Genomic DNA, 26,637 nt, shown 5'->3' on the forward strand with positions numbered 1-26,637 from the left:
TCTTATTCCGCTCTTCCTCCGGGCATGTGCTCCCGTGGGTGCGGCGTTTCCCCTCACCCTCCCCTTATGCTCCAGGCATGCTGCTCAATTCTCTCTTTATTCCAAGGTGGAACTCACCGCAAATATGCTATTTATAAAAGCTACCTTTCTTGGACAAAACAGCCTGACGATACGGTGTGATCTGTGCTTTGAAATAGCAACCTGTGATTCAAATCAGCTTCTCCACTCCATCTCTCACCACCATTCTGCAAGGCAAGGCGTCCCGCGCTCAAACCAGGCTCACAACGCGCCAACCGAGAGCAACTAGAATCGCAGGTATCAAAACCAACCGCATATATTGTAGCAAATCGCCCATGCTGATCAGAGGGAAGGGCATCTTTGTTAGGAAGCATATGCATATTCTTACAAGAAATAATCGGGAACTCTTCTGGAAACCAACGGTTCTCCTGCTCTGGGAGCGGGATCGAATTGCAAGAAAGTATATTTCAAATTTTCATCAATCTCCATAATGGCAGCTTGATTACCACATCTGTAGCAATAGTTGGGAGCTGAAAAGATGGTCACCACGTTTCTCTCCTGAGACCAATTGAAGCCATCCATAACCAACTGATGAGCCCTAGCTACGAGTGTCAAACCATTATTATGGTTGAATGCCTCCGAGATGTCCTGACCGAAAGTGTAACCTGCACCACGAGGTGAGATTCCCCATCCACAACGATCGTCTGGGTCAGACCAAAGAAGATCGCACATGGGACCTTCATGCGGAACCTCTTGGATTCGGTCGATGGATCGAATGTGGTCGAGCGTGTCGATGGAAGGCGAGAGGCCACCGTGAAGACAGAAAATTTGATCGTCGATAAGAGCGGTTAGTGGGAGACAGTCGAATAGATCGGTAAAGTATTTCCAGACATTAGCGTTGCCGTATTTTCGCAAGCACTCGTCGTAGAAGCCGTAAACCTGGGTGATTTGTCGAGATTCATGGTTGCCACGAAGGATGGTAACCCGATCGCGATATCGGACTTTGAGAGCAACGAGAAGGGTGACTGTTTCCACGGAATAGTAACCTCGATCGACATAGTCACCCATGAAGAGGTAGTTTGTGTCGGGAGAGTTACCACCAATGCGGAAAAGTTCTGAAAGATCGTGGAATTGACCATGGATATCACCACAGACTGTGACGGGACAACGGACGGGTTGAACGTTGGATTCGCCAAGGAGGATAGCGCGTGCTTTGTCACAGAGACGCTTGATATCGTTCTCGGAGAGCTGCTTGCACTCGCTGAGATGCGCAATCCACGCGTCTTGCTCGGTGATATCGACCATGTTAGCAAACAAGAACAAGAAGAACAAGCCTAGCAGATACTCTGGTGGTTGGAGCGGGCAGAGAGGATGTGCTGGAGAAAGACGGAGAGAAAGGGGTTCCAAGATTTGTCTGGATGCCAAGTATAGCACTGCAAGCAAGACAAAGAGGGTATAGATGCAAAAAGTGTTGCCGCGTTGCTGATGGACGGCGAGATTGGGTATACTAGCCGGTGAAGAAAAGAGCAAGAATGTGCGATTTGCGAAAAAGGAAAAAAAGAAAAAGCTGAGTGGTTGTTGTGCCAGACTATCTTGGGAACCAATATCTATGTATGTGGACAAGACGAGATAGATAAGCCTCGCTGTTGTTGTTGTTGTTGTTGTTGTTGTCGAGACTGGGCTGCCAGTAACGAGGTGATTTTGTGAGTCGTAGCGGATGCGAATGTTACTGATAACGATGGAGACGCGCGGAAGAGGTGATGGTGGTAGTGATGATGGTGGTGAAAGCGAAGGAAAAGCGTGTGGCGAAAAGAAGCGAGAAAACGAGGGAGCAATTGCAGTATTACTTTCCAAAATGCGGCCAAAGAACAGTTACGCCAGAGGCAGCCAAGAGTCACCGCCGTCAGACACTAATGAATTTGTATTGACCAACCTGGGAGAGCAATACAAATTTCAGCCCTCCTCTTCGTGAGAAACCCTTCAAAATCCGGAAGATTAAAATATACAGAATAACGGATTTCAGAAGCCGCTTTCCAATTTCATTTTCAGACGCGGTTGAACAGTCGCTGGAAGGAAGCGCGAAAAGGCCAAATACTATCGACTCAAATACTATTGAATCTAATACTATCGACTCAAATACTATTGAATCAAATACCATCGACTCAAATACTATTGAATCTAATACTATCGACTCAAATACTATTGAATCTAATACTATCGACTCAAATACTATTGAATCAAATACCATCGACTCAAATACTATTGAATCTAATACCATTGACTCAAATACTATTGAATCTAATACTATCGACTCAAATACTATTGAATCAAATACTATTGAATCAATCGATCGATCACGCTTCACTTTGCTGTCACATCTCTCACAACCTAACATTCCAAATTGGATTCTCCACTATATTCAGCCTCATTTTCCAAAAAGAATTCAGTTACACTGATCTAACAGCTATCGCTGCTTTTTGTCAACAAATCACCAACTCGATTCGACACCATCGCATCGCATTTCTACAGCAATCCAACTCTTCCTCACCATCACCATCACCATCACCATCACTCCATATACCCTATCAACACAATGTCTCTACTACGAACAGCCGTAACCGGCGCCTCTCGCGCTGCGCTCCGCACCACCTCGGCAGCTCCGCTTCGACAATTCTCCACCTCACCAATCAAGGCAGCAGCTCAGCAATCCAAGGATCCTCAACTCGGAGACTACCCGGACCTTGCTTTTATTAGCCTGCAGCAACGCAAACACTCGCCCAAGTGGTGGGATCCACAAGAGAAGCGTAACTTTGGCGAAACGGTAAGCTTCGCTCCCTCCTCCGCCTACCCTGTAGTCCTAGGCTACAGGTTTTGGAAAAGGGAGAGCTGACACTATTTTGGTTTTGCATTGACTGGGTTGCAATTGCGTTTTGGATGGATGATAGCCTCACGAGCAAGACGATGTGCTTTCAGTATGGGCTCCTGATGTGCACTCTATTCCTGCTTCGTCTGCGTTGAAGCAGTTTATGGTTGCTGTTGGTGTTGTTGTGATTTTTAGCTCGACCGTTTATGCGGCTACTCCGGAGAAGCCGGCTCTTCCAAGGGTGAGTTTCCCCCCTTCTAACCTCGCAGAACTCACTGATACAGCAGTGAGCTGACACCTGATCTTTTGTTCGCCGATCGCTTATCTGGCAGACCTACCCTCGAGATGGCTTGGCTGCTGAATTGGGAGGCAAACAGGTAGCTGCTCCTAAAGAAGGCGCTTTCAGTGGAGAGGCAGAAGATGACAATGACGACGAGTAATCTTCTCCAATCAACCTACAGTATTATTCTCAGCTTCTTTCTTTCTGCAATATACATCATTCGATCAGCAAAACACTATGCGCTCCCATTTCCATCTCTCTTGGCATAAATCGATTCGATTCAGTCTTGGAGTTTGGCTAAGCAGCTGCTGTGAATGTATGCAGCTTGCAAGCAAACGTCTGCTTCTCCTTTCGCTACCATGTTCCACCGCCTTGCGTCGGATCAGTTTCAGCTCCGATTCTTTTGTGAAAGGTTGGGTGAGAATAAACTTATGAGTGTGAGTGCCAGACCAAATCCCATCAGGAGATGATGGTGGAGAGTGGTGGAGAGTGGTGGAGAGTGGTGGAGAGTGGTAGAGAGATTGCCCTGCAGGCTTTTCGGCGATCTTTTCAGGCTTGCACAGTGGGTTGCTTGAGTAACTCTTCGATGAGCCTAATCATGAGGTCGGCTTTCTGTGTAGGTCCTTTTGTTCAAACAGAGGGCAATCAAAGAACATGGACATCAGAAAGCTAGCTTTTTGTGCTTTCAAGAGTTGAGGCTAATGTACAAGTGTTTTGCATGCGGCCTCGAGAGCCATAAGGATCGAGAGTGTCATGGTGATGGTATGTGGGAAGCCAAGAGAGTGTCCGTGTGTAGGATGCCTTCGTGATGGCCGGTGTGAGAAGGCTATGTTGAGGCGGCGACTCTTCGTGATGCTGATTCTTGATTTCGCTTGAAGTTGATGCTCAATGCCTGTCATGATCGTATCAAAATGACAAGAGGAACGTCAGCATCGTGTCTGGAATATCGCCAACCGGCGTCCGAAGCGTAACTAGGTCAAGCAGGAGCAGGCAACTTACATGGTACAAAACGATCAAGATCATTGTCAAACTGCCAAGCCAGTTGGCTAGCGCTGAAAGTGTCACGTCGCTGATCATCCTCACTGGGCTCCTGACTGGTGGTGATGAGACTGGTGGTGATGAGACTGGTGGTGATGAGACTGTTGGTGATGAGACTGTTGGTGATGAGACTGTTGGTGATGAGACTGGATGCGAACGAGGAATAGTGTCAAGCGAGGGAGTGCGGTGGCATGTGCGTGGAGAGAGGATGAGCTGGAACTCGGAAGTTCATCTTTCGGCCGATACATTTTTTTCAGCTTGGCTTTGGACCCTGGATTCCACTTTCTTCCTTTTACCCCACCTACCACCAACAACACCATCCGAAAGCTGATCAGCTCCATACCACTGTCGCAATGTTCGGCCGGCGCAAAAGCCTCACAAAAGCCTCACGCATACGAGCACGCAAACGATCAGCCAAAATCCGACCTTCTTTCCTACTGAAACACTACATCCTATTCAACTCTCTTACTCGTTATACCCACCCTTGCCCTCCTCGCTCAACTTCCTCCAAACGCACCCCTTGCTCCTACACCGCACAATCTTGCCGCGCCAAAGCTTCAAGACTACAAGAACGATACCCAATCGGCGACATATGGTCCTACTCTTGGCCTAAACCATTCCCACAACTTCCAGCAACAGCACAAGAACCACATCGAGTAGTAGAGGAGCTAGTAGCTCAGATCGTCAAAGACACTTTCGATGCAGAGTATACCAAGTTTCGCTCCCCAAAATGGGCGAGTGAACATAGAATCACAAAGGAGCATCTGGAGAAGATCCTAGTCGATCAGAAGGAGGTAGAGGAGAGTGCCAAGGCTGCGAAAATGCTCGTCAATACTGCGTTGAACAGGTTTTTCGTGGGTCTCAAGAAGGGTGCGATTGGCAAGTCTACTAGATCGCACAAGGCGATGCAGCAGGACTCGATGGCACCATCGAGTCTTCAAGCGCAACCTCTTGCTGCCCCAACAGCGGAAACCACTGCGATGGAGGATGCGGGGACGCTTGAAGATCTAGATGCAGAGCTGCAAGGCGAGCTTTGGGAGGATGGAGAAAGATATACGCTAGAATGCAAACGCTTGCTGGACTATATGCAGTCAACGGCAGGAAGCTCAAAGACTGCGCAGTGGAGGAACTGGCACTTGCTGGATGCGGTGAAGAAGACAAGAGAGCGTTGTGAGGAGTTGTTCGGTCATGAAGATCGCTGAGCGCTTCCTCCTGGGATGGTAGGCATACGGACCACATCATTTTTGTACTTTTACTGTAACATCGTCTCAATTCACATCTCAAGAAGAAAGATACCGTGCGATAGAATCTTGGGCCGACGAATCAGCTTAATTTCATTTACGCGACGACGCGACGCGACGCGACGAGACGAGACGCGACGCGGATCCCAGAGACCAACACTTTCTCACACTTTTGTGGCCATATCTTCTCTTTCCTCAGGCTTCTACACCGTTTCCCTCTACATACAACGGCTCATCTTAGGGCAGAGGCACGATCACCATTGAAATCGCTGCTGAAGGACAAAGTCGCCTGCTCAGTAGGGAAGCTTTCAAGATGGCCGTTGCACCAAAGCGATCTCGTCGTCAACGTCAGGCGTCCACCTCTTCCTCCGCTGGCCAAGATAGCGACTTTTCCCCTTTATCCTCTTCCTCTTTATCCTCTTCCTCGCCTCCGCCATCAAAAGCTGTAAAGAAGGCCAGGTGCACCTCTGCCGCATCTTTGTCGAAGTTCTCGCAGATCTTCGACCCCCCGTCTACCACTCCACCAGGGACAGCACCACTACCAGCACGAAGCCACACTTCCTCATACCACCGCCCTCTGCTCCTCCTTGCCTCACACGAGTCTGGCATTTCTTCCCTTCTGTCATGGTTCAGCAGGGTCTGTAGTAAACGAGAGATGCCATGGCGATCCGCCTTTATCGATCCTTGCAACTTTTCTTCAGCTGAAGAGCTGCGAGAAGCACTTGAAAGCCGAGCCTATCAAGTGTGGATATCGGAAATCATGCTTCAACAAACGCGGGTAGAAACGGTTAAATCCTTTTGGCTCAGTTGGATGTCTAAATGGCCCACTATCCACTCGCTTGCTTCTGCGTGCCCGGAAGAAGTTGTTTCTGCCTGGCGTGGATTAGGCTACTATTCTCGAGCGACTCGAATCCACACTGCTGCTAAAAAAGTAGTCTCTGACCCAGATATGAACGGTTTACTCCCATCCCACCCGGCAGATCTAGAAAAAAACATCCCCGGTGTTGGCCCTTACACAGCAGGAGCAATATCGAGCATCGTTTTCGGCCAACCTGTTCCGATTTTAGATGGCAATGTGGCAAGGGTGTTGTCGAGACAGTTGGCATTGTATGCCAATCCAAAGTCGAAGGTGACAACGGATTTACTTTGGACTGCAGCCCATGTGTTGGTGAAGAAAGCTTTCCAGCTTCGAGGCGGCAAGGGGCAAACAGCGGGCGAGTGGAATCAAGCGTTGATGGAATTGGGTAGTACTATTTGTACTCCCCAAAAGCCCCGTTGTGCGGATTGTCCCATAAGAGCCAGTTGTAGAGCCTATGCCGAGGCAGAAGCTAGCGTAAAAAGCGAGAAGCACGAGGTAGCGTTGATGGACCTTGAAGATCTTTGTTCGATCTGCAAACCCTTGCCTTTCCAAGAAGAAGCTTGCCAAGAAGAAGCTTGCCAAGAAGAAGAAGAAAAGCAAAGGGTGGCAGTGAAGAAGATGGGTCAAGCTACATTATCTTTCGCCTCCTCCCCTTCTGCGTCTAAAGCAAAAGCAAAGCCGGATGAAGATAGGCAAAGATTGCAAGGGACGATAGACAAACATATCCGAAACTTCCCATTGAAACTGGAAAAGAAAAGCATTCGTCAAGAAGAATGTCTCGTCTGCATCATCCATCGTCCAGGCGAACGAGAGGAATATCTACTGGAACAGCGTCCAGCGACAGGTTTGCTAGCAAGCATGTGGCAGTTCCCCTGCCTTACACTCTCCACCACCCACGCAGCCACCACGGATGAGAAAAAACATGTATTCCCTTGCACACCTTTACCCAACCTCATAGATACCTTCATAAACTCACTACTAGACGCAAACACCAAGGGGAAGTGGGAAAAAAACAAAGTGGCAAGCATAACACATACCTTGTCGCATCTCAACCTTACAATGCATGTCCACAAAATCTCACTTGCTCCTCCTGCAGACAAGATCGAGATAAATGGCAATGCGGAGAAGAAGCAAAGTAAGAAGAGAAAACAGAATCAGACAGACAAAGATGTGCGCGACACAAGCAAGAAGAACAACTTTGGTAGTAAGTTGGGCGATAAAGCTCTAAGCAGATGGGCTAGTGCGGAGCAAGTCGAAGCTGAAAGCATGGGTACTGGAATGCGTAATTGCTGGCTTGCATTGCAGACACAGCAGTCTTCAGGTCTGAGTAAGAGGGCCAAATCAACAGGCAAGAAGAGCAAGAGGTGAAATGCGGAAACAACCGCCTTGCAACAGAATCACAAAAACCAAAGCGCTGACTCTGTGACGAGAGTGTGTGGTTCGAGAAGGATGAGATTCTGCATACAAGTACATGTGTAGTGCGTCGAAGCATGATAGAATGCTTTGCGTGGAAGTTTAATGAGCTGAGCAGGTCCAAGAGCGGGTGATTAAGCGTCGTTGCTTGCTGTCGAAAGGATGCCTTTTGTGAGTTGCTCTGGGACTGGAGCTGGGAAGCCATCGTGCAACAAAGAGGGCAGGATGAAGCTCTGGAAGAACTTGGACGCCTCTGCTGCGCCCTTTTGATGGTAGATTGCACCAACGACAGCCTCTACAGCGACACCTCTGACCTTGAACAAGCCCGTTTCTCTTGCTCCAAGTTGACCGTCAGACACGGCTGGTGTCCATCGCATGATTTTTTCAAGCCCAAGCTCCTTTCCAACCCTGTGGCCAAGTCTGTGTGTGGTCAAAATTGAGTCAACACCATTTGGCGATTCGAGCAGGCGGCTGATGTAGTTGTGGGCAGCATCACCTTTCGTAAGCGTTTGCAAGCGCGAGTGCAGGAAAAGCGTGGTGAAAAGCTTCAAGGTTCTGCGTCCTACAAATGCAAGCCGACGATTGTGCCCTTCGCGCGCATTGAAATAGGACTCGTGTGTAAGGGCTCGAAGTGCAATCTCTGCGTTGCCGCCGAGGAGATCGGAGCATGTGGAGGAGAATGGTGCCGAGGAAAAGTGAGAGAGGACGCTGTCGCCGGTGACACTGGTGCCGAGAGCGGGAGACGAACGGAAATCGCTTCCTCTTCCGGGAATCGAGGATGCTGATGATGATGCTGACGCTGATGTAAAAATAGAGGACAAAGCTGACATGGATGCAGCCGATGCGAAAGTGCGAGCCTGCGACAAGCAAGTTGAAGGAGAGGCTGAGGAGCTGGATGCGGATGCGGATGCGGATGACGCAAGAGCAGCAGTGCGACTGGAAGAGCTGCTACTAGGGGTATATAGGCTGCGAGTCAGCTCTCGAAGCGGAGCCTGAACACGTCGAGCTGCCATGATGCTGGACTGTACGGGAGGAGGAATGCTGAAGGCCGAACGATGCAGGGATGAGACGCCAAGTCTGTCAGAGCCAGCTGGATCGTAAGCCAGCGACGGTAGGGGACGTTCGTTAAGCGCTGCGGATGCCACTGACTGCGCCAGCGAGGAGATAGAAGATAAGAGGGCGAACAAGTTATGGTGTGGAAAGGAGCACAAGGAGCGATAAGAAGTTGATGTTCTTTGGCAATTTTTACTTTCTTCTTGACAAATTCGGCTCCGAATTCCTTTCGCCTCGGATTGGCTGGGCTAATTCTGCCTGAGAGGTATGGCATATATGTGTCGTTAGCAGTCTCTCTCGTGCGAATGTTTTTAGCAATCTCTCTCGTGCGAATGAATTTTTAGAAATCGCGCTGCTTTTTAACAAAAGATAAGGAAAATTTGCAGGTGAGCAGTGCTTGAGTTGCTGGCTTGACCGCCGTCTGCTGCCTTGTTTCCCTGCTCAGCATTTCAGCATCCTTGCTCGACACCCTCCATCGTCTTTCTCGGCATTTACCTATCACGCTGAGCCTATAAAAGCACCCCCCTCCATCTCACTCGTACAATATCCAGCATGGCTCCTGTTGCCGCACCTTCCACAGGCCAGCCTGCTGATGGCAAGCCCATGAACTGGGCAGACGAGTTCGACGAGGATCTCGCTCCAGGCGAGGCCGCTCACATTGAGGAGCGCGACGAGGGAAACGGTGTCAAGGTTGTCATTCAGTACCGCACCAACGCTGATGGAAACAAGGTCAAGGTAGGTTCATCATCGCCCAGGGTCTTGCTATGTTTGCATCAGAGCTATCGCTAACACAGCCCTATTCGTTTCCTATGCTGTTGCCCCCCACAATAGGTCACACGAAGGATCAAGAGGACACTTGTAAAGTCCAAGGTCAACCATCAAGTCGCCCAACGCAAGAACTGGACAAAGTTCGGCCAGGAAAAGGGCAAAGCCCCCGGTCCTCACTCTGCTACCACCACGATCGGCGAGAACGTGATTCTCAAGATGTCTGCCGGCAACAACAAAACTGCCGAACCCGAGGTTGATGACATGGACAAGGTGCGTCAGCAGCTCGCCAACAAGCGTATCGTCTGTCGTCTTTGCAAAGGCGACCATTTCACCACAAAATGTCCTTACAAGGATACTCTCGAGGCGATTCCCGGTGCTGGTGCCGACACTCCCGAGGGCGGCGAAGGCTCGATGACTCCTCTTGCTGCTATGGACCCCACCAACCCTGCCGTTGCAGCAAGTACAGGCGGCAAATACGTTCCACCCAGCATGCGCGGTGGCACAAAGGGCCCAGGAGACAAGATGGGCGGTCTCGCTGGAATGTCAAGAGACGAATTCCCCACCCTCCGTGTCACCAACCTCAGCGAAGATGCCGACGACGAGGACCTCAGGGTTCTCTTCGGCCGCTTCGGTCGTGTTGTCCGTGTCTACGTCGGTCGCGACCGCGAGACTGGTATCTGCAAGGGTTACGCTTTCGTCAGCTTCGAAGACAGGGAAGAAGCCGACCGCGCAAGGCAAAGGATCGACGGTCGTGGTTACGACAACCTCATTCTCAGTTGTCAGTGGTCGCTTCCGCGTGGCGAGCGTCCTTGATTGCCTCTCTGCCCTCCATCAAAAGAGGCGACCAAGCCGCACGACACGTTGCCACTGTGTCGCACATGGCTTGGCCTCGAGTTTGTTCACGCATGTACTGTACATTTACGTCCGCTCTAGGCATTTCGGTTCAGCAAGCCTAGTTTGTCTATCCTTCCATCTTAAGAAGGCTCTTGTGCCTCGGTTTCTTGCTCACACAGGATGCACAAGCTGCAACAAGACTGTGCGGGATATCAGATTGAAATCGACATGAGACAACTGGAAAGGGGCAAAAGTGAATCCAACCACTGAAACAAAATGCCTCGACATGCGCAGGCTGACATGGACTGCGTCTAAGTGTTGAACCTGTAAGAAAGCAGATTGTACCAACGTACACGGACAAGAAAAGTCAGTAAGGTTTTCAAGAGTGACAGAAACAAGGGTTGCAGCTGCCTGGTGCGATATTGCTACTTACTTTCGGTTCTGGTTGGGTCCAAAGAGATCCAAGCGGATTTCGGGAAGCATGCGGTCTTCAAGCAGGCGAAGGCGCTCTTCGAGTGTGTTGTTGATCGTAATCTTTCCAGCGTGACCCGAGAGTGCGACTCCACCGGCACTGTCCTTGTTGAGACCTTGCTGTACTGTGACGCTTGCATCCTTGCCCGACTTGTCCTTGAAATCCTTCTCGGCTTGCTTGGCGGCCTCCTGCGCCAACTGCACATCGTTTGACCTGACTGTGACTGTAACCTTGGACTCCATCAATTGCAACAAGCCCTGTGGTTTTACATTGTTCAAAAGAGATATCGCTTGTCAGCCTCTCAGACACGGCGTGGCTGCTATGAGCCAAGCATCTGGCAATCCCAAACCTACCTGGAGAATAAGCTTGCTGAGAAGCTTCTTGTACTTTTCCTGCTCCTTGGCAATGTCGTTGAGCTTGTCTCGTGCAGCATCAAACAGGGATTGCAGGTGCTGTTCACGAGTCTGAAGGATTTTCAATCGTGACTTGTTTGTTTGGTTCGACTGAGCACTGTAGATGGCAATTGACCGAGGTGGCGAATGGGAGGTGGCGAATGGAAGGTGGCGAATGGAAGGTGGCGAATGGGAGGTGACGAATGGGAGGTGAGAGCGTGTCAAATACAGAGTACGATCTTCTGCTGGTCGGAAGAGATTCCTACTTACATCTTCTGAGCGACCTCGGCCTGCTTGATCTTCTTTTCATACTGCCAGTCGATGTTGATGGCTTCTTGACGGACGATCTTGGCCTTTTCGATGGCGAACTCTTCGTCGGCCTTGATCTGAATCTCGCGAGCCTTCTCAACTGCTTCTTGTTTGATGAAAGCCACCTGAAAGCATGTGGAAAGGAGAAGAGAGGTGAACATTACGCCCACAAAGCTGCACGGATCCGTATGACTGATCTACCTACCATCTTCTTCATCTCGGAGAGAACCTCGTCATCGTTCATCGGACGACTCGACATGATGTATATGTTCCGGTTGCTGATGGCCGGCTACTGCTTTTTGTAGAAGGATTCGACAGCTGTCGACCTGATCCGATCTTCTGATTGCTTGCTGTTGGTATGGTGGACAGATAAAGGTGTCTAGCGGCGAGCAATATGTGGGATTGCAGTGGTAGAAAGGACGATGCAACTTGCTTAGGGGTTGACGATGTCTAAGCGCTCTTGTACAACTACGCACGTGCCAAGAGGAATCCACTTTCCGCTGACAAAGACTGAGCTAAGCAGTTCCTCTCATTTTTTTATTTTTTTTATTTTTGGACCGAGTGTGAGATTCTGCTCTTCTCCACTAACAAAATGCCGTGTTCGGATCCGAACAAAGTGGAGGAAGAATCGCGCGTTCTCAGTGTTTGCTGCCGCAACAAATAAAACACACAAAAGACACACAAAACAACATCAATCCGCTCTCTCTCCCCTCATCATCGAACCTTGGCTTCCTTTCACTTCTTTGCTCATCTGATACTCTCTTCTCAGCTGCTGTTCCCGCCATTCGCTTTGATGGCAAGGGACAGGTCGGCGTATATACCCAAAGACACACTCTTGCCACACTCCTCGCAATCCGACCTTGCCGCTGAGCAACACTAGTGTGTACCAAGTCCTCACCATGGCAAAAGACGACTCCAAGCAAGCAGCGAAAGCTGACCCCGAGCAGCATAGCGAGCCACAACAACCCTCCTCTCCGCAGCAGCAGCAATCTTCCTCTCCTCAGCCTACTTCGCCCGCAACGACCTCTTCCGCAAGAGCCGTCACTTTCAAGGCATCCGCTCAGCCAGCTGAAGAAGCCGTATCTGGCCGCAAGAGAGAACGCGAAGGCAGCCTGGAACCATCGCAACTGACCCCATCTCGTGAACCCATTCCGGCCAAGAAGAACCGTCTGGAGGACTCGCTGCAGGAGGAGGACGATGACACCGAAAGTCGCCACCAACCCGAAACCGAAAAGGTCGGCCAGATCCGCAAGAAAGTCGACGAGCTAAGCACTCAAGAGCTAAAGACAGCACAAACAACTTTATCCTCAGCGTCCGAACCAGCCGCTGCCACTACCACTGCCACTGCCGATGCCAAGGCCCAGACGGCAGCAGAGACCGCTTCAGCAACGGAAACAGCATCAGAGTCCAAAAAGGACTCGACTTTGGCGGACAAGCCCAGCAGAGAATCAGAACTTGTCAAAAGTTCCCAAGATCCCCCAGCTCGCACTCAACCCACCTTCTCAGCCTTCAGCTCCAAGTCGTCACCATTCAGCGCTGTCCCCTCCTCTTCTGGCTCATCCTCTTCAAGCAGCAAAAGCGGGGTTTCAGCTTTCGCAGCCAGGAGCTCTTCGCCTCTAGTTGGATCTGGCATCAAACCCAGCAGCCTCGGATCCAGCATTGGAGCTCACCATGCTGAAAACGGCTCAGCCTCTCCAGCTACCGCTACCACCTCTTCAAGCTGCTCAAAGCCAATTGCAAAAGGTTCCTCGTTCGGCTTCGGCGCTTTTGCTGGCGCCAGTCCGCTAGCCAAAACAAAAGTCCAAGCTGCAACCACCTCTGACAAAGAGTCGAAAAAGACAGAATCTTGCACTGACAAGGCGACATTCGAACAACAACTTCTCAGCGACAGCAAAGATGACACTGCCTCCTCGGAAAGCAAGTGCAAGCCATTGCTCGAAGCGCCTGAGGCAGAAAGTAAGTTTGCACACCAATCATGAGACAACTCAACCAACAGCTGCTAACCATATCCAAGCCTCGCCTCCCAATTCTCACAGCCAAAACTGGTGAAGAAGATGAAGAAAGCATCCACAGCATCCGCGCAAAACTCTATACCATGGCCGAAGACCAGTCTTGGAAGGAACGCGGCACAGGTACACTTCGTGTCAACATCCCCAAAAAACCGTCGGACAAACGCCCCGCTCGTCTCGTCATGCGAGCAGACGGCGTACTACGAGTGATCCTCAACATCTCCCTCTTCAAAGGGATGAAGTGCGAACTTCAAGAAAAGTTCGTCCGCATCATTGCTTTTGAAGACGCAAAAGCCGTACACTACGCTATCAAGGTATGTGATACCCGTCCAACCTTGACCCCTCACAAGACGCTGAAAAAGGCAACTGACACTTTCCATCCACATCTTATTTTTTTTTGGTTTGCTGTTCAACGCAGCTGAGCAACCCCAACAACGCAGCTGCACTCATGGACGTCCTTGACCACTTTGTCCTTGCGCCAGACGCATCTGCACATGCATGATTGACAATCGAAATCCACAGCAATTTAATTTAATCCACATGCATTCTCATTCTTTTGCCCATCTTCCTCAACGCTGTGTCAGCAACCCCTTTTCGCCTTTGCAATCAAGCTGTGTGCACTAGGCGTGCAAGAATCAGTGCCAGAATAACATGTCCACGCTTTCGAACGGGGCGCAAGGACAGAGACTTGGTTTGTTCAAGTGGCTTGTTTCCATGGATTGGCATTTCTTTCATCAACGAAGCGGAAAATGAGGTGAGCCTCCCGTCATAAGGGGCAAAGGTTCATGATTCTATAAACATTCGGATGTGGGGAGAGCCAGGAGACTGTGAGAGATCATTTGGCCATCTCCACAAGTGCATCGAGAAGCGCTGCTGCACTCCAGGCTTGGGTAGCGCATGAATCAGGGCAGTGAGCACCATCAGCGTTGGTGAGCTCAGGAAGACCAGCCCAGGGCGAAGCGCGAATGTGTCGACGGTGTCCCAACATCATCGTATTGATGCGGTGGTTGAGAACTGAGCGGTCGACGCCTGCCTTAGCACCAAAGATGGCCACAGCTCGCAGATAGTAGCCGCGCAGCCAGACCCATTCGGGTCCGTTATGGTAGTTCCATCCACACGATGTCCAAGGGTCGTCCGTTTCACGCTGCTCGTAGTTGGGGCGGTAGTTCCAGTCCGAAGGATCCAAGGTCTTCATTCCAAGAGGTCCAACGAGAACTTCCTTGGCCTTGTTCAAGGCATTGCATGCATGCTCGGGCTTGAAGAGCTCAGGTGCAACACACATGGCGATGGGGAAGTTGGATCGGAACTGGTAGTCGGCCCACTCACGTCCCTTAGAAGAGCCATAGACGTCCTTGTAGATTCCACGGCGGTTGACGAGCTTTGGGTCGACATCGTAAAAGCCATCCTCGCTGGCATCCAAGGGAACGTAGTAAGCACGCTCGAACGACTTTTGAACAAGGTCAGCCCATTGCTGGTAGGTGACAAGCGTCTTCTTGCCCTTGACATCAGCCTCGACACCCTTGCCCTCTTTCCAGATGCCCTTCTTCTCGAGTCCGACGATCCAGCTCAAGGTGCTCTTGAGTAGCGCAGTGATCTCGATCGCAGCTCCATTTCGTGGCGAGCCAGGCACACCCTTGTTGCCAGCCTTGGCGGATGAGCCGTTCTTGTCCTGCCATGTACCGCAGTTGTGCTCGTTGCCGCCAAAGATGATGCCGGTCTCCCAGTCGACGTCGACGTCAATGTTGAAACCCTCTGGGTGCATATCCTGATCAATGGCAGGGCCGGCGTTGTACTCTCGGAAGTGAATGCCAGATGCATGGCGCTGAAGGATCTCCTGAATCAGCTCGCCGACAGTGCTCTTGTGTGCGAATGCCTTGGGATCATCCCAAGGAACCCATTCGTCGTTGAGCGGGAAGCGTCGGGCTACCTTCTCGCCGAGGATCGCTTCACCGTTGGGCACCATCTTGGTGTAGTCTTGCACGTTCTGTGCAAAGAACCAGGGACCGTCTCGGCAATTGTATCGTGGCGTCTTGCCAGAGTCGAGCAAGTTGGGGATCATGCCATGCTTGAGAGTCGAGCCGAAGGCCAAGATGTGCTCTCGTGCATGCTCAAACATTCCAGTGACAAGGTAAAGACCACGCAAGGAAATGAAGACGTCTCGACCCCACAGTCTGGCCCACGAAGCCGCGAAGAAAGGTAAACCAGCAGCCATGGAAGCAACTTGCTTGTCGGGCCAGAGCGAGGCTGACTTGACCACGCCGTTCATCTGAACGGAGCAGAGAGCCAAGGCCTTGATGAAGTCATGTCCCTCCTTGATAATAGGGGACATGCGGGAGAGTGCCTTGCGAACAGCAGCATCATACGCGGCCTTGATGACAAGGGCAAAGTACTTGGGACGCATGAAATCGGGCGAAGTGTTCTTGATCAGATCGAAGCGCTCAGCGAGCCATTTGGCCGGCTCCGCCAAGCGATGCAAGACATTGGTCTGCTTTACCAATCTCTGATGCACGTAGTCGAAAGCCCAGGTGCCGTCACGCAGGTGAGCGCAAAGAGGGTGGCCAAGGTCGTTGGACTCGATGATGGGACGCAAGACAGCCATCCAGCCTTCCAGGCCGCAGTAGACAAAGGAAGGACCGTTGGGTATGGTGTAGACACCGTCATTGCCTTCGGTGACGTCCTTCTCCTCTCCGTCAGCGCGGTAAAGAACGGCGTTGAGGTCGACGAGATCAAGCTTGGCCATCGCCTCGTCGGCACCAGACAGGCACCTCGAATCGATGTCGCGGTCGATGTTCTCCATCTCTGTAGCAAAAAGCATCACACTGCCGGGAGGGAAGAAGTCGGGGACTACAATCTCGGAGAATCGCAGGCGACCATCTTCCTCGGTGGTCCGGACCTGTGGCTCAGCAAGGTCGATGAGCTTCGATGGCAAGCCACCGAGGTATTTCGAGTCCTGAGGAGCATCGGTGCTGACGACCTCGAGCGACTTGCCGAGAATGTAGTTGACGCGAGTTCGGTCAAGCTTGAAAGGACCTGCCTGTCTACGGTCCTTGGAACCCTTGTGGAAAGCTGTGTGTGCGAGACAGACGTATCCACGGTGAGTCTGCGGGTGGACACGATGCATGATGAGGTAGTCGTTCTCCTGGTGAACGTGTCCCTCAGAATACCCGTTGCGTACCATCTCGACGTGCAGATGGTTAACAACACGCTTGATGGCACCGATTCCGCTCTCCTCTGGGTTGCGTACGGGGCGGTAGAGTCGACTTTCCTGCACTACGTCGAGCGTCTTGGGATAGAGATTGTCAAAGCCCTTTGTACTGCCGATAGCCGACCAAGAGAAGGCGACGAGGGCACCCATGGTGATGGCATCTTCGGTAGTGCGCTTCATCGTTGGAGTCTCGTTGTCGTGTGTAACATCCATGAAAAGCGCGTGAGGGCTGGAACCGCTCAGCTGCTCGACAAGGCAGTCGGCATCCTTCAGATTGGCCTCGGGTAATGTAATCTTGGCAGCGGTGGTCAGACAGGCACCGTCCATGGAACCGATGGGCTTGTTGACACCGAATCGGTAGAGCAATCGGCTCTCCTCCTTGGGATCGTGACCGTTTTCCATCTCGCGGATAAGCGAGTTGAGACCCAGACGACTGACGAAATACACGTCCATCTCTGCGCTTCCAGTAAACAGTTCGGCGCAGACATAGAGATTGGGGTTGACTCTGCGGGCAATGTCGAGGAAATGCTCTCCAACATGAATCGGCGTCGAGTGGCAGTTGTCAATTCGAACGGCGTCAAAGTTGGCGGCGAGGAGCTTGGTGTACTCTTCCATGTGCTTCCAGAGGTAGGGCGAATCTTGTGGGCCGGAACCGTACCTGAGCTTGACGCAATCTCCCCACACGATGAGCTCTCGTCTAAGATAGACGCGCGACTTGTTGGAAGCAAAGTCTTCAAGTGGATTGGCTGCCCAGATCCAGCCATTGTTGGCCAAAGAGAGCTCCTTAGGATCACGGCCGGCGGCCTTTGGATGTTTTGGATCCAAACGGGTGAAATAGGGTTCAAAGAAGGGGCTTTTTGCAGAGATCTTTCCGAGCTTGGGGCCGTTGGAGTCGATTCTGGTGAACTTGACACGACCTTCGAGGTTGCTAAGAATAGCCTTGACATCGTCGTCGTAGGTTGCGTAGAAGGAAGCATTCACCTCGTCTGCAACCTTGGCGAAGAAATCGGCGGATGCATTGGCATCGCTGAAGCCATACTCGGACTGCACAATCTTGACAGCCTCGTTGGCATCGATGGTGGTCGCAAAGCGACCCGAGAGAGTCATTTCGTTCTTGAGCGCCGACGAGCGAATCTTGGCGGCAGCTTCTTTCAGAGTTGCGTCGTTGATCTGAGCCGCTGCATTGGAGCCAGACTGAGCCTTGTTCGATGATGCAGCGGAACGGAAAGTCTCCTTGGCCGCCTCGACATCGACGACGTAGAACTGCCAGAGCTTGAGGGGATCAAGGACGTGTTGCTTGACTGCACCGATGAGCTTTGCGACATCTGCGTCCGACTTGAGCTCGTCAGGGATGCCGAGTTCTTGCAAACGGCCGTTCAGCTCGAAGAGGGCTTTTTCGAGTTCGTCAGCGGGTTGGAGATGGGGCGAGTTGGCGGGACTGTAGGCGGCGTCAGGGTGCTCGTTAAGCCATTCACTGTTGTGAGCTGTGTGGTTCCAAACGACGTCGCTCATGCTGAGAATGCCGTGTTTTGTCTTCATGTCCTGGAGCACGGTTTTGAGCTGCTTGACGCGGTCTGCTTTCTGCTTTGCGCCTCGGCTTTGCTTGGGGAAGAGGTCGTAGGAAAAGTCATGCTGATCGCTGATGGAGTAAGGACTGTTACTAGCACCTCGCACATTGAGTGGAGGGAAGTGAATCATGTTGTAGCCAGCGTCTCGGGCCGAGTCGAGGTGGACTGCCCATTCTGACAGGGGACCGGCCCACTTAGCGATGAGAGTTTGCAGGACGATAGCGTCGAGCGCAAGGAAGTCGCTCTTTGTGCTGACAGCTCCCCCACCCTCCTTAGACGAAAGTACCTTGCCTGTATCGCTGAGAATGGGCTTACGTACGGCAGCCTGGAGGATGGGATCGACATTAAAGTAGCCGCTCTTGGCCTTCTTGCGAGCTGGCGCCTGCTCCTTTCTTTCGAAGAGGTCGCCGATCTCCTGATCCTTTCCGTCGGTGGTGTACTCGACATAGAACTCGAAAACACCAGCGGATTTGATGAGAAGATCGACTTGATTGGATGAGGATGCGGAAGAGGAGAAAGGCGTCTTTTCGAAAGAAGTGCGTTCGAAAGCATCGCGCTTGTTGGAGTAATTGGTCCAGAGGAAAGCCTCTCTTGAAGCATCAGAGCCAGCCTCGATGGAGAAACGAAGCACGTAGGGCTGGACGGGTGCCGGTAGTCTGATATAGGATCTCTGCTCGTTGGGGCTGCCATCCTGCTCTAAGACGAGCCGAAAGACCTTGACTGGCTCGGCACGGCTTCGGGCGCCGTGTCCGTTGGTAGTCACCTTTGCAGGCGACATGGTTGCACGTGTATGTGCTGCGTCTGTTGAGTCAACGAAGGCAGCGAGCAAAGACGCGAGTAGGGTTTTGTCGACTTGTAAGGCGAAGGTGGAAGAGGATGGAGAGGAAAGAAGGTCTTGTTCTTGCTAACAAGTCTTCATCTGAGTGACGAATTGCAATCAGAATCGATAGCGCGGCGATACACACTCCTCTTCTGCCCTTGCAACTGAGCCAGAGAACGAGAAGAACACGCGCACGGGCCTCCACACTGTTTGCACATCCAAACCCTCCCGCCGCATCGGGCATCGGGCATCGGGCATCGATCGGTACACATCAGTCCACCCTGCTGTATGATCGCCATTTCAGCTTCACTGCCAATGATCTCTCTTTCGGGTCCTCATTTGCTCCTGAGCACCTCTCTAACGGCTCCATTGATATCGTGCTTCTGCCTTCCGTCTGTACTGAGCCCTCCGCTTTCCGGTGTTCCTCCTCCTAGCTTTGTCATCACATCCTTCTAGATGCTGGACTGTTAAAAGACATGACACTTAGCGACACTTATCAAGCTATATCAGTCAGAGCACAGTATTGCTGCTATTGGGCAGAAACACTATAATATATTGACCTGAAACAAAAACATGGTGGCAACCCTGAGCTCTCAGCTCAATATATACAGGTGCATCTAAAATTGCCCAGCATCTTTTAGGATAATTAAATGCTCATCACCACACATCAACTTCACTTCTCAAGAGCTGGTATCCTCAATGAAGTGTAGCTTGTGACATATTGTTGGAAAGCTGAGATTGAGAGCTACAAGTACATATAGGTTTTGTTGTGATTGGACCACATTTGTGCACAGTGAAAGTGTCATGACTTTTTTTTTTTGAGTGTAAAGCTCCTCCTAAATTACTATATACTATACTTTAGTATTTTGTATGGCCCCCTTTTGCAACCCTTACAGCCTGTAATCTCCTGGGCATTGACTTTATGAGTGCCTGGACTGATTCCTTGGGAAAAGTTGCCCAAAACCTGTTGAGAGCTGCAATGAGTTGAGCTTTGTTGTTGATAGTATATCATTGTCTTGCTGAAAGATCAATTTATCCCTTGGTGGAATTCTCTGTATATTCTTCCACTTCAAGATGCTACTAGGCACCACTTCCTCCAGCAACTCAATGTAACACTCTGAATTCAGTTTGTCATCTATATAGACCATTAGACCTAGGCCTGCCCAGGTCATACACCCCCAAATCATGATGCTGTGGCCACCCCCCTGCAGTGTAGGTATATATATATCATAGTTGACATCTCTGGACCAGTATCACTTTTCCAAGCCCTTTCAAATGTGTTGAACCTTGCATTCATCACTCCAGATGACATTCTTCCATTGTTCAACAGTCCAATGTCTATACTCCTTGGCAAACACCCTCCTTGCCTTCCTATGTTTATCTGTGAGCAAGGGTTTTCTTCTTTTTGCCCTAAACTTAAGTCCAGCTCACTTCAGCATGCATGTAATGGTTTGTCTGGACAAATGAAGTTGATAGTGTTGTAGCCAGTAGGCTGAAGCTTCAGTAGCTGAATTATAAGAATCCTTGCTAATTCCTCTGGTGAGTAATGCCTGTTGGTGCAAGGAGAGGAGGAGGGGCCTCCCAGGGGTCCTTTTCACATATTCACTCTCTGGTACCCATTTTGCCAGTTCAGCAATGCTGGATTTGTTGATAGACAGTTTAGTTGCTATCTCCCTTGTTGAGAAACCTGCTTGGAGCAGCTCTTTGACCCATAATAGGTGAGTGGTGGTGTATTTAGTCCTCCCCATATTGATTTTTTGCCTTCCTTGCCATGTTGACAGCAGTATTGACATATGCTGTCCTAAGCTCATCAAAACACCCCAAAACATCTTTGTTTATATCATACTACAATCATATGAAGTTTCGAGCATGGTCTATTAGCTCAATTCTGTGCAAAGCAATAAGTTACACAAGGTACAGAATTAATTGAGGAGGAGGAGGGGCTTCAAAGAGCACCAACCTAAATTCTAGCATATTCTTTGGTGGGACCACCCTTTTTTTCTCACATATTCTGATAGCAGGCTATCCAAGCTTTGCAACCATACCACACAAAGTGGGTGTTGTCAAAGAGAACAAAGAGTACTGGTCATCATCATTAAAAGGACCTGAGAACACCATATCAAATTAATTAGATGCCAGGCAATTTCGGACACAACTGTATATACAGTGGCAGCACATCCCAAAGGTGGGAGTGTGCCTCTTAATGACAAAGTGCAACAACAAGCAGGGCCCAGCAGTATCTGATCTCTTACCATATTGGCTCTGCCCAAACTCCTCCATATCAGCTTATATTCCTGTCATAGTCTTGCTGGGTCACATTCTTCAGCACCCCCTCTTGTCCCAGCATACTCTTTCAATACCATCCAACCAAACTGTTGTCAAAGATAAAAAAGTGTTAGTGCTGTGAGTGGCTTAGTCAGGATGTTGGCAAGGTTTTTGCTGCTTTGGATTGGGCAATCATGAGACACCCATCAGCTATTTCATCCCATAGGAAGAAATGTGCAATGTCGATATGCTTTATCCTTTTGAAATGCTGCGGGTCATTGGTGATAACATGCGCAGCAGAAGAGTTGCTGTATAAGATTGGTATAGCAGGATCAGGAGCAAGATCCCCATTAGGGGGTATCAATTTTCGAGTGTTTTTAGAAACACGTGTTTCTTGATTTTGATGACTTTTTCCTGTTTTTGAACACCCCTTTTAGGAGCATCCAAAAAACATGTGTTTCTAAAAACACATCTGCAGCAAAGGTGACAATTAATTTGATATAACATGTATGTTATTAATACTGAAGCTCATTGGTATCATGTTAGCACATGTTTCACACTGTTACAGATGGTCATAGTCAATCAAGTTTTTTGTGGAAGGATTTCACTAAGTATGACAATGAACAGGTGCTAGGGATGTGAAGGTGTTGACAATTGGCAACATTGCCTGGACAACCAGCCCCATGCCAACATTGCATTGTAGTCCTTGGCTGCCCACTTGTGGCACCTGGAGCATGCAGTTGTGTCCTCCTGCTGTTGGCCAGTGGAAGTGAACAGTGCCTGAAACATTTGCTCTTGAAGGTCATGCAACAATGAACTGTGATGCCATGTCAAGGCAGGCTGCATCATGCTTTGCATATTTACCATGCTCTCCTCCTCATACTGAACTTGATTTGCCTGCTGTTGACTCTGCATGTCCCCACTCTGGCTTGGGTTGGTGCTGAGAGTCTCAACAACATCATGGACTACTTCCTTGGAGAAGGATGGGTGAAGGAGTTCAGCAACCATGTCTGGACCATTGTATTGGCTTGCAAATGTATGGGCAACAATGCATGCATGGATAGTCCTTGCTGCTGTCATACAATCCTTGATGCAATACATGCTCCCTCTGTATCCATTCAGGCACTGAAATCAATTCTTGAGGTAGGCAATGGCATGTTCAACCTGGACCTGGATGTAAGCGGTTGCACGCCTGAAACCAGATGGGGTGTTTCTGATTGATTTTGGTGAGATCAATTGAGTAAGAACTACTTGGTATGTTTTGATTGAAAATAACCAGACAGCTTCATTCTGGTAGGTTTTGGCTGACTGCCTTGAACACTCCATTCAGAGGTTGTGCAGCACATCCATTTCTTCCTGGGGAGAGTGTGTACACTCTCTTATACAGCATGAGTGTTTGTAGTACTGTTGCTTATGCTCTTGTTGTCACCTGGAATGCAATATGCCTATTGCCTACAGGAGATGGGAGTTATTGGACTGCAGGTGTTAGACACTGCCTACAATAACTGACTGGACTACAGGTGTTGAGCAACACTGCCTACAGTGAAGGACTGGACTGCAGGTGTTTGAGAGGAACACCACCTACAGTGCTGACATCCAACAGTGATGCTACACACACATTTGAGATGTTGTTGCAAAAGCTTCTTGCTATTGCAATGGTATGTAACTAAGTAAGGGTAACTAAAGTAAAGAGTAGAGTGGATGAGGATCCACTCATATGCTATGGTGAAGTAGTAGTATTTATGTGTTCAGAGGGTGTCATCCATGGCACTGCTCCTGCTCCTCTTGGAGGAGTGTCCTCATCCTCCTCCTTCTCCTCATGTGCCATTCCCCTTGACATTGCCTGTCCTCCTCATGGTACCTGTCAGGGGTCTCGCGCCTGAAACCCAGGTCGGTCTGTCGAGATACTCAGTGACTATCAAACTGTGCAACAGCTATTGTCTTGGTATCGGTCTTGACAAGTTAGTCGCTCAGCAACTATCAAGTTGCGCGATGGGTGGCGTTCGTGTATATACTATCGTAGGTTTCAGCTGACCTCTGTGGACACTCCATTCAGGGGTAGCTCAGCATGATCAATATCAATGTGTAGGTTATGATGACACCAAGGTCTGGTGTGAGTGTGGATGATGATGAGGGTGATGATGTTGGTGATAAGGTTGGTGAATGTCGATGATAATGAGGTTGATGGTGTTGGTGATGAGGTTGGTGGCATCAACACGAGTGTCCAGTGTGTTGACTTGATGCTTGAAGTGATCCCCAGACCGCAGTGGACTACTGCCTTCAGTTCTATCTATATCCGGACCACTAACCTGCTATGGGGCACCTTCAGACATCAGGTAGTGGTGATACAACACACACACTACAATGAGGAGCAACCTTGATAGATTGCTGCTATGCTGACTGAAAACTAATGAGTACTTATGTTTCTAAAGTATTGACTAGTTGTATGGTGAGTAGAGTGGATGAGGATCCACTTGACCTTTGATGATGAGAAAGCATGGTTATATACCTCTTCACAGCATCGCCAGCGATGCTGCTCCTGCTCTCTCTCCAGAGAGTACCTTCTTCATCGAGTACTGTTCAGGGGCCTCTCCTGCTTGGCACCCCTGTGCCTCTTGAGCAATGTTGACCCCTTCGACACTGCTCCTCCTCCTTGCTATCCTGCTGCTTGTTTGGCACCCCTGTGCCTCCTGAGTGGTGCCGACTCCTTCGACACTGCTCCTCCTCCTCATGACCTGTGACAGTTCCTTTGACTCTTGTCTCTCGAGCCCCTGAGTGGTAACCATCTGCATGCTCCTTGAGCTTGGTCCCCTTCATGGCTGTGCCTGCTCCTTGAGCTTGGTCCTCCTCGTGGCTGTGCCTGGCCTTCCTTGCATATGGCTCAGTGCTCCTTTGCATGTGAGTCCATAGGAGTCCATGGTCTCCATGGAGACTGCACTACAACCATGCTCTCTACTGGTATCGACTAGATCTCTACCTGTGCCCCTCTCATATGAACCAGTGACCCTCCTGCTTCCTGAGCATTTAGGCCCATGACACTACCCCCCTCTTAAGAGCCGAGCTCCGTTGAGGCATGCTCTGGTCTGGTTCATGCTGACTCCTCCTCCTCCTCCTCGACAACATCGCCAACATCACCCTTCCTCTTTCTCTCAACATCATCCTCCTTCCTCTTCCTCTCTCTACTCCTCCTGTTCTCTCCTCCTCTCTCTACTTTGTCTACTCGCTCATCCCCCCTCCGACACCTCATACTCCTGGATGAGGTCGGGGCAGTTGAGGTTCTCTACTGGTTCCCATGAAGCAGCTTCTTCTGAGTACCCTCTCCACAACACTTTGTACTCTGTCATCCCATTGTGTGAACGCTTGTCGATGAGTGCTTCGACTTCAAAGTTGAGGTCCTCATCTGGAAGTGATGGTATGGTGGGCTGTTCAGCTTGTTGAGGAAGAGAACTGGTTCTTGCTGGTTCAAGCATGGAGACATGGAACACATCATGCACCCTAAGGTTTGCTGGCAATGTGATTCGATAAGTTTGGCATCCTACTTGTTCCTGAACTGGGTAGGGTCCTGCAAACCGGGTATCTAACTTGGGTGTGGGTCTCCTTGTCTTCCAGTTTTGACAGTTGATATAGACCATATCACCCACCTTGAACTCGATGTCCTTGTGCTTCCTGTTATACTGGTCTACTGATCTATGTTGTGCCTCTCTGATCTGCTCCTGGAGGTACTTGCAATGCTCCTTTCCATCCATGAGGTACTCGAAGCGACCTGGATCATTGACTCCTAGTCATTGAGGGATGTCAGGATGAGCTTTGGGGTTCCATCCATAGCATGCAAAGAATGGTGAGACACCAATGCTGTTGTGGACCATGTTGTTGTATACAAAGGCTGCAGTGTCCAGCAGGTCGGCCCAGTCATTCTGCTCATAGTTGCAGTACATCCTTAGGTACTGTTCTATGACCTGATTGACCCTCTCTGTCTGACCATCAGTTTGAGGATGGTAAGCCATGCTAAGTGAGTGCTTCACACCCATTTGTTCTGCAAATGCCTTCCATGCTCCTGATATGAACTGCCTGCCTCAGTCTGAGACCAAGTGATCTGGGTATCTGAAGAGTCTAACCATGTGTCCATATAGCAACACTGCAGTCTGTTTGGCCATGACTGTCTTATGGGTTGGAGCTAGTATGGCAAACTTGGTTAACCTGTCGACAATGACTAAGATAGAGTCATAGGTCTTGGAGTCATACTTCTTCAATGGTGGTAGTCCTTCAATGAAGTTGAGGGATATGGAGCCCCAGGGCCTGTATGGTGTTGCTAGTGGCTGTAGCAAACCATATGGATGGTGATGAGGAGCTTTGTACCTAGCACATACAGGACAACTTGCTACATAGTCTGCAATCCAAGCTGTCATGTTTGGCCACCAGTAGTGTCATTGGGCTGCCTTGATGGTAGCATCTCTTCCTACGTGTCCAGCAGTAATACCATCATGGCATTGAGTCATCACCATGAATTGCAGATGCTCTACAGAGAGAGACTGTCCATCTACCTCTTTGGCACTCCTTGAGTGTCAGTTGTTGGTCCTCCCTGGCATGATCACTTTGGGGATAACCAACCTTCCTCCACTGTACCATAGGTTGTCCTTGACCTTGAAGGGCTTCTTCCTATGTATCTCCTGTAGCTCTTGGTCTAAGGGCTGGAAGATCTTGACCAGGTCTCTGAGACCTTTTGATGCTATGGACTCCATCAAGAGCATAGGGGCCACTAGGGTCAAGTCATGGTCTGCTGTCTCCTTGAACACTCGAGGAGGCAGTAGTTGCCTCACATTGTGATCCTGCTCTTCACCAGCTGGTTGCATATCAGTCCTTCTGGTGAGAGCATCGGGCTCTCCACCTTTGTCTCCTGGTCGATACTGCAGTATGAAGTTGAAGTCTGCTAGTAGTATTGCCCATCAAGCCTGTCGACCTGTGATGCATCTCTGTGACTTGAAGTACTTGAGGGCTTCATGGTCAGTGAGGATGACCAGTTGACTTGGTAGTCCAGCTAGCATGTGTCACCACTGAGTAAGGCAAGTGACCACAGCTAGGAGCTCCTTGTCATGGATCTCATAGTTCTTCTTGGCAGAAGACATCTTCCTAGAGTAGAAGGCCACTGGATGCCATCATCCTTCATGCTCCTGCTTGAGTACTCCTGCTATAGCAAAGTCACTTGCATCAGTCTCCAACCTTGTTGGAAGGT

General features: G+C 50.1%; 9 protein-coding genes across 9 annotated transcripts; 5 read left to right on the forward strand and 4 right to left on the reverse strand.

Annotated features, from left to right (window-relative positions):
* Positions 1–402: 402 nt before the first annotated feature.
* UHO2_04746 (putative protein phosphatase 2A) lies at positions 403–1,323 on the reverse strand (the record flags this gene model as incomplete). The annotated part of the gene is made up of 1 exon (XM_041554562.1): positions 403–1,323. The coding sequence occupies one exon, from the start codon at positions 1,321–1,323 to the stop codon at positions 403–405; it is 921 nt and encodes a 306-aa protein (XP_041410496.1).
* Positions 1,324–2,611: 1,288 nt separating this feature from the next.
* On the forward strand, positions 2,612–3,321 carry UHO2_04747 (uncharacterized protein; the record flags this gene model as incomplete). Its single annotated transcript, XM_041554563.1, has 3 exons — positions 2,612–2,839; positions 2,964–3,122; positions 3,214–3,321. 3 exons carry the CDS (start codon positions 2,612–2,614, stop codon positions 3,319–3,321), a joined length of 495 nt encoding a protein of 164 aa, XP_041410497.1.
* Positions 3,322–4,552: 1,231 nt separating this feature from the next.
* Positions 4,553–5,401, forward strand: UHO2_04748 (uncharacterized protein; the record flags this gene model as incomplete). The annotated part of the gene is made up of 1 exon (XM_041554564.1): positions 4,553–5,401. One exon carries the CDS (start codon positions 4,553–4,555, stop codon positions 5,399–5,401), a length of 849 nt encoding a protein of 282 aa, XP_041410498.1.
* A 352-nt stretch (positions 5,402–5,753) lies between these two features.
* UHO2_04749 (uncharacterized protein) lies at positions 5,754–7,667 on the forward strand (the record flags this gene model as incomplete). The annotated part of the gene is made up of 1 exon (XM_041554565.1): positions 5,754–7,667. One exon carries the CDS (start codon positions 5,754–5,756, stop codon positions 7,665–7,667), a length of 1,914 nt encoding a protein of 637 aa, XP_041410499.1.
* Positions 7,668–7,846: 179 nt separating this feature from the next.
* Positions 7,847–8,725, reverse strand: UHO2_04750 (uncharacterized protein; the record flags this gene model as incomplete). Its single annotated transcript, XM_041554566.1, has 1 exon — positions 7,847–8,725. One exon carries the CDS (start codon positions 8,723–8,725, stop codon positions 7,847–7,849), a length of 879 nt encoding a protein of 292 aa, XP_041410500.1.
* Positions 8,726–9,317: 592 nt separating this feature from the next.
* UHO2_04751 (uncharacterized protein) lies at positions 9,318–10,346 on the forward strand (the record flags this gene model as incomplete). The annotated part of the gene is made up of 2 exons (XM_041554567.1): positions 9,318–9,500; positions 9,597–10,346. The coding sequence occupies 2 exons, from the start codon at positions 9,318–9,320 to the stop codon at positions 10,344–10,346; spliced, it is 933 nt and encodes a 310-aa protein (XP_041410501.1).
* Positions 10,347–10,678: 332 nt separating this feature from the next.
* Positions 10,679–11,799, reverse strand: UHO2_04752 (putative Vacuolar ATP synthase subunit E; the record flags this gene model as incomplete). Its single annotated transcript, XM_041554568.1, has 5 exons — positions 10,679–10,691; positions 10,801–11,096; positions 11,193–11,349; positions 11,502–11,665; positions 11,746–11,799. The coding sequence occupies 5 exons, from the start codon at positions 11,797–11,799 to the stop codon at positions 10,679–10,681; spliced, it is 684 nt and encodes a 227-aa protein (XP_041410502.1).
* A 640-nt stretch (positions 11,800–12,439) lies between these two features.
* Positions 12,440–14,051, forward strand: UHO2_04753 (uncharacterized protein; the record flags this gene model as incomplete). The annotated part of the gene is made up of 3 exons (XM_041554569.1): positions 12,440–13,496; positions 13,577–13,863; positions 13,968–14,051. The coding sequence occupies 3 exons, from the start codon at positions 12,440–12,442 to the stop codon at positions 14,049–14,051; spliced, it is 1,428 nt and encodes a 475-aa protein (XP_041410503.1).
* A 333-nt stretch (positions 14,052–14,384) lies between these two features.
* On the reverse strand, positions 14,385–19,100 carry UHO2_04754 (putative 4-alpha-glucanotransferase / amylo-1,6-glucosidase (glycogen-debranching enzyme); the record flags this gene model as incomplete). The annotated part of the gene is made up of 1 exon (XM_041554570.1): positions 14,385–19,100. One exon carries the CDS (start codon positions 19,098–19,100, stop codon positions 14,385–14,387), a length of 4,716 nt encoding a protein of 1,571 aa, XP_041410504.1.
* Between the last annotated feature and the right edge of the window lie 7,537 nt (positions 19,101–26,637).

The sequence above is a fragment of the Ustilago hordei genome (assembly GCF_900519145.1).
Source record: "Ustilago hordei strain Uho2 genome assembly, contig: UHO2_contig_10, whole genome shotgun sequence".
NCBI lineage: Eukaryota > Fungi > Basidiomycota > Ustilaginomycetes > Ustilaginales > Ustilaginaceae > Ustilago > Ustilago hordei.